Genomic DNA, 5,627 nt, shown 5'->3' on the forward strand with positions numbered 1-5,627 from the left:
AAGGGGATGGCTGCTAGGCAACCAAGCCACATCACATTATATCAGGCAAGCTGGGAGAGGGCGAGACGCATGGAGGGGGGGGAGGTGGGGGGTGGGGGGAGGAAGAGGAGGAAGAGGAGGAGGAGGAGGAGGCAGGCAGGAAGTGTGCTGGCAGTATTACATAAGGCAGTGGGCCAGTGCTCACAGTGGTGTCGTGAGGCTCTGGGAAGTGACGTGCATCAGTCAGCAGTGACCAGGCAGTGAGTGGCAGCATCCACCTGATCACCCGATCACCCGATCACCCGATCACCCGATCACCTGCTGCTTCTGCCTTCAACATTATAATCATGATGAAAACAGGGAGGCTGTTGTTCCACACTGGGAGAGAGTTAAAAACCAGCACAATACAGTCCAACACAGACACACACACAGACACACACACACACACACACACACACACACACACACACACACACACACACACACACACACTCAGATGCTCTGATGATGCAGGACCACACAAGCACACAGAGGAAGGAAACAGCACACACACCCTGCATGGAGCACACATGACGCTGTGGATGATGCAATAATAAGCTCTCATTCAAAGGTGAGGTGCCACAGTGTGTGTGTGTGTGTGTGTGTGTGTGTGTGTGTGTGTGTGTGTGTGTGTGTGTGTGTGTGTGTGTGTGTGTGTGTGTGCGTGTGGTTGTGGCTGTGTCGAATCAACGGCATCATCAAAAATACATCAAAGGCTGCTTTATGTAATGCATAGACTGCCTGCACATCCGCAGCAACACATCTCCTGGCCGGAGATGTGAGCAGCAGCGGCTCTGCTCTGGAACCGTGGCCACTAAACACAGCGCTGCTCATCATCACAGAGTTCTGTCTGCTCACAACCCCATAGGAGAGGAACTGCCAGTGACACACATCCAACTTCTGGTGACAGGACAACAACCAGTGGCTGTGGTTGCTTGGTGTGAACATTCAATATCTTCATTACCATTAAAAAATACACACACACACACACACACACACACACACACACATGTTTCTATATAACGATATGTAGACACATATAAATACATTATAAATACATTCATACGTATATGTATGTACACACATGAATGCATTCATCATCAGTTAATTTGACTCCATACAGTGCAATCACAGTGGATAAAGCAGTAGTTATCTTCCATATCTTCGGTGGAGAGGGTTCAACCATTCTGTATCCACACCAACGTTGGATCTCTTCAGTTGGAGCGGGTCCGGGTGTGGCTGAACCAATCAGAGCTCTCGGGGGATGATGGTGAAGGGCCTGATTGGACAGGTGGCCTCCAGCTCCAGGGCGGCCAGGAAGCAGTCTGGGGTGTGACTGGAGCCCTGCGCCTGCAGCGCCTCCCCCAGGCCACTCCAGGCCTGGTGGGACGTGCTGTGGAGCTGAACTGCGTCTCGCAGGACCTTCTCGCCCAGGTGGACGCGGCCCGTCCTCACCAGCAGGCGGCCCTGCGGTGAAGGAAGAGCAGGGGACAGCGGGAGCTTTTCAGGCTGCTGGAGTTCACTTGAATTCAAAGTGCAGAGCCGCAGAGAAGAACATCCTGGTATTCTTCTGAAGGACTGTTTGATGTACAAAGTGAGTACAGGCAGTCAACAGTCAAAACACATCAATTGCAGTTTTGCATTCATCAGACCCGCTGCTTCATTTCAAAGTCACAGGCAAAGGGAACTGGGCTAAAACTGTCATCAGGTGCTTTGGTGAAGTCGTGCGTGATGAGCACATGGGCGGCTCTGTGAACGTTGAGAATCTCACCACAACTCCCGGGCTCTCTGATTGGACGAGGACGTGGGTGCGTAACCGTCAATTAGTAAAAGTAGGGAAACACAGAGGAGACAGAGACAGAGACAGAGAGGTTGTTAGAGGCATCACACACACACACACACACACACACACACACACACACACACACACACACACACACACACACACACACACACACACACACACACACACGCTTCCACTGGCTGGCCTGTGGTTGGATGCAGGAGTTTTGTTCTGTAGCTTCACCACCTCCACAGTAATGAGGCTTCTGTTTCCAACGGTGCGTCCACGAGCTGTGACGCAACTTTCTGTCAAGGTGTGGAAAGACTCGCACACTGCACACTGGCCCCGCCCCCGACCCTCCCTCCCTGCCCGCTAGAAATTCTGCTAATAATAGAAACTGTGGGGTGCAGGGAATGGCTGACACAGAGTTATGTCTGAGAGGTGTGTGGGTGTGCACTGGTGTACACTGGTGTACACACGGCTGAAGCGAGGTGACTGTGTTACCCAGAGGAAGAAAAAGGAAATTCAAACTGGTGACTTTTCATCAATTCGTCATTCAGTTGGAGGAGTGTGTGAAAGAGTGTGAGGTGTTCACACTCCCATGCAAAGCGGATCCTTGTGACTCAGCTCCTGTGTTGGGAAGCGACCCTCAACATGTCCCAGTGGTTGAACTGTTTCAGTGACTGGATGACAAACAGCAGGGTTCGACTTCTCCTGCACCTCTGTCAACTTTGAGATCATCCTGCAAAGATGTGCCTGTTAGACCAACCATTGAGCCTTCAGTGTAGCAACTGTTTACATCGACGCGAGAGGAGAGCCAATCAGAAGTGTTTGAATAGCAACAGAATAGAAAGAGAGAAGCAGGCTGCGTGTGCAGTGCCAAGCCACAAACACGAAGCTCAGCCTCTCTTTTGAAAACCGGTCCAAGGTAGTTAAAGATTAATCATGATTAATTCCACAAGCAGCTGTCATTTCATGACGCAGATTCTCTCCAGTAATGTAACCGATCACAGTGATCTCTATTTGCTAATGAAACCAAGTCACAAAGTTGGATGTAACCACCGACTCCCCAGCAGTTTACACCGTTCAGCACCTTCAGCTGGTGGACAGAGGGAGTTGGTTGGCCTGAGCAGCACTTTAGCCCCCCCCCCCCAACCCAACCTCCGCTGAACCTTTGGATCGGAGATGAAAGGCGTGTCGGAGAGGCGGAGGCCGGACGCCTGCGAGGGCGAGCAGCGAGCGACCAAACGTGATGTTGGCCGGCGCTTGGAGGGCGACAAAGTGTTTCTGGTGTCACGCTGACAAAGTGACTTTAATCACTGGCAGCCATCTGTCTCCGGTCCTACCTCAGCTGATCCCAGGCCGCCCGGCAGCGCCGCCTCGCTTCTCGTCGTGCCGCTAACTTGGACGGGGCCGAGCCAAAGTGAGCGAGTGGGCGGCGGCTCCACGTCCGTCTCTCAAGTTTACTCCAGGCCAAACTTTGGCGGCTCAGACAGCAGCGCACAGACAAATTGAATGGAGGGAATTCCAATCTGCAAGGCTGAAGCGAGTCAGAACCGCTGAAGTCCCTGAAGGTCACCAACACACCCAACACAGATTGCATTATGGGATTCATTTACCTTGATGATAGGAGTATTTTCCTGGCTTGGTGTTGGCTTTTTTTTTATTTTTCATACCAAACAAAGAAGAGGCCACTTTAAAATATTAAATACTTATTGCATTACTTTTTCATTTGGGGAGATGTTTTTGGTACCTTCCAGCACTGAAACCCAGAACAGGGCGGGACATTAATCTGAGCTCCTCCGCTCTGAGTGGCTTGATAGACGCCATGGCGCCACCAACAGGAGCTCAGTGGAAGACAGGAAGCTTCCCGAGCAGAAGAGAAGATAGAAAGGAACATCTTCTGGACTCTGCAGACAGCTGACCTCTATATTTAGCCTGGCAATCCGCTGCTGTCAGCCATGCTGCCTGCCACTACTGAGGCTGACTAGAGCAACCACAAACACAAGAATCACCGAGTCAAGTCATACACTGGGACTGGAATTCAGTAGTTTGATTTAGTTTGCACTTTAGACTGCATGTACATTAATAGCAGTTAATATTGCTCTGTTAAATGTTAATAGCTCAGGGGTGGAGCTCAGGGAGGAGCTCAGGGGAGGAGCTCAGGGGTGGAGCTCAGGGAGGAGCTCAGGGGTGGAGCTCAGGGGTGGAGCTCAGGGTGGAGCTCAGGGAGGAGCTCAGGGGTGGAGCTCAGGGGGGTGGAGCTCAGGGGTGGAGTTCAGGGAGGAGCTCAGGGGAGGAGCTCAGGGGTGGAGCTCAGGGGGGTGGAGCTCAGGGAGGAGCTCAGGGAGGAGCTCAGGGGTGGAGCTCAGGGGTGGAGTTCAGGGAGGAGCTCAGGGGTGGAGCTCAGGGGTGGAGCTCAGGGAGGAGCTCAGGGAGGAGCTCAGGGGTGGAGCTCAGGGAGGAGCTCAGGGGTGGAGCTCAGGGGTGGAGCTCAGGGAGGAGCTCAGGGGTGGAGCTCAGGGGTGGAGCTCAGGGGGGTGGAGCTCAGGGGTGGAGTTCAGGGAGGAGCTCAGGGGAGGAGCTCAGGGGTGGAGCTCAGGGGGGTGGAGCTCAGGGAGGAGCTCAGGGAGGAGCTCAGGGGTGGAGCTCAGGGGTGGAGTTCAGGGAGGAGCTCAGGGGTGGAGCTCAGGGAGGAGCTCAGGGAGGAGCTCAGGGGTGGAGCTCAGGGAGGAGCTCAGGGAGGAGCTCAGGGGTGGAGCTCAGGGGTGGAGCTCAGGGGGGTGGAGCTCAGGGGTGGAGTTCAGGGAGGAGCTCAGGGAGGAGCTCAGGGGTGGAGCTCAGGAAGGAGCTCAGGGAGGAGCTCAGGGAGGAGCTCAGGGGTGGAGCTCAGGGGTGGAGCTCAGGGAGGAGCTCAGGGGTGGAGCTCAGGGGTGGAGCTCAGGGAGGAGCTCAGGGAGGAGCTCAGGGGTGGAGCTCAGGGAGGAGCTCAGGGGAGGAGCTCAGGGGTGGAGCTCAGGGGTGGAGCTCAGGGAGGAGCTCAGGGGGGTGGAGCTCAGGGGTGGAGTTGGCCACCCAAACCTCACTCATCTTCATTTATAATGTGGGAACATGCAGTAAATAAAGACAGAATATAGAAGCTTACAAATGAGGTTTAAAAAAACCTGACTGTGTATTAAAGTGGGAACAATGCTTTATGAATGCTTATTAAAATATTCATATCAAGGCTTTACTTCTGATGGTTGCTGCTGAACAAGCGAGTGTCTGGATGTCTGAGTGGTGCGCTGCTCTGTGTTGGTGCAATATGGCAGCCAGAGGCACGCCTCACAACTGCAGGCTGTTCATGCACTGTGACACCAGCGCAGCAGCACACTGCAATCCAGTGGCCCAATGCCCTCCCACTGAACCAGGAAGAGGCTTCAGCACAGCACTCGCATCTCCTCTCGGCTTCATTGCCTTTGGCCAGGGAGAAGTCGGGCTCTTCTTTGCATTGGCAAGTCGACTCAACTTAGTGTTGAGTTCTGCCGGGTCAGAATACCGACCAATCATCTTGCAGCGTCTGCTCAGTGTGCAGCCAGCAGAGAAGATTCCTTTATTTCCTCTCCGATCTTATGGCTCTTATCTTCAGCATTCTGAATTGGAAGATATTCTGAAGTTGCTTTCTCCATGTCCTTCCTTCAATAAGACTGAGCTGCTGAGCTGTGTGTGTGTGTGTGTGTGTGTGTGTGTGTGTGTGTGTGTGTGTGTGTGTGTGTGTGTGCGTGCATCTTGTTTCCTTTTTTTGGCTTCTAATTGCCCTGTTTCTGTGTCTACATCCAAATGTACA

General features: G+C 53.2%; 1 protein-coding gene across 1 annotated transcript in view; it reads right to left on the reverse strand.

The window, feature by feature from the left end:
* Nucleotides 1-1,240: 1,240 nt before the first annotated feature.
* The window catches only part of ttc7a (tetratricopeptide repeat domain 7A), a 32,630-nt gene continuing 28,243 nt past the window's right edge, over nucleotides 1,241-5,627 (reverse strand). Inside the window, exon 20 of the mRNA XM_076047316.1 lies at nucleotides 1,241-1,485. Within this exon, the coding sequence (XP_075903431.1) occupies nucleotides 1,267-1,485 (219 nt within the window). The 3' untranslated portion in view covers nucleotides 1,241-1,266. The remainder of the gene's footprint in view (nucleotides 1,486-5,627) is intronic.

Source organism: Nelusetta ayraudi, unplaced genomic scaffold (assembly GCF_046127955.1).
Source record: "Nelusetta ayraudi isolate G7.1 ecotype Tasmania unplaced genomic scaffold, CSIRO-AGI_Nayr_v1 ptg000093l, whole genome shotgun sequence".
Classification (NCBI taxonomy): Eukaryota; Metazoa; Chordata; class Actinopteri; order Tetraodontiformes; family Monacanthidae; genus Nelusetta; species Nelusetta ayraudi.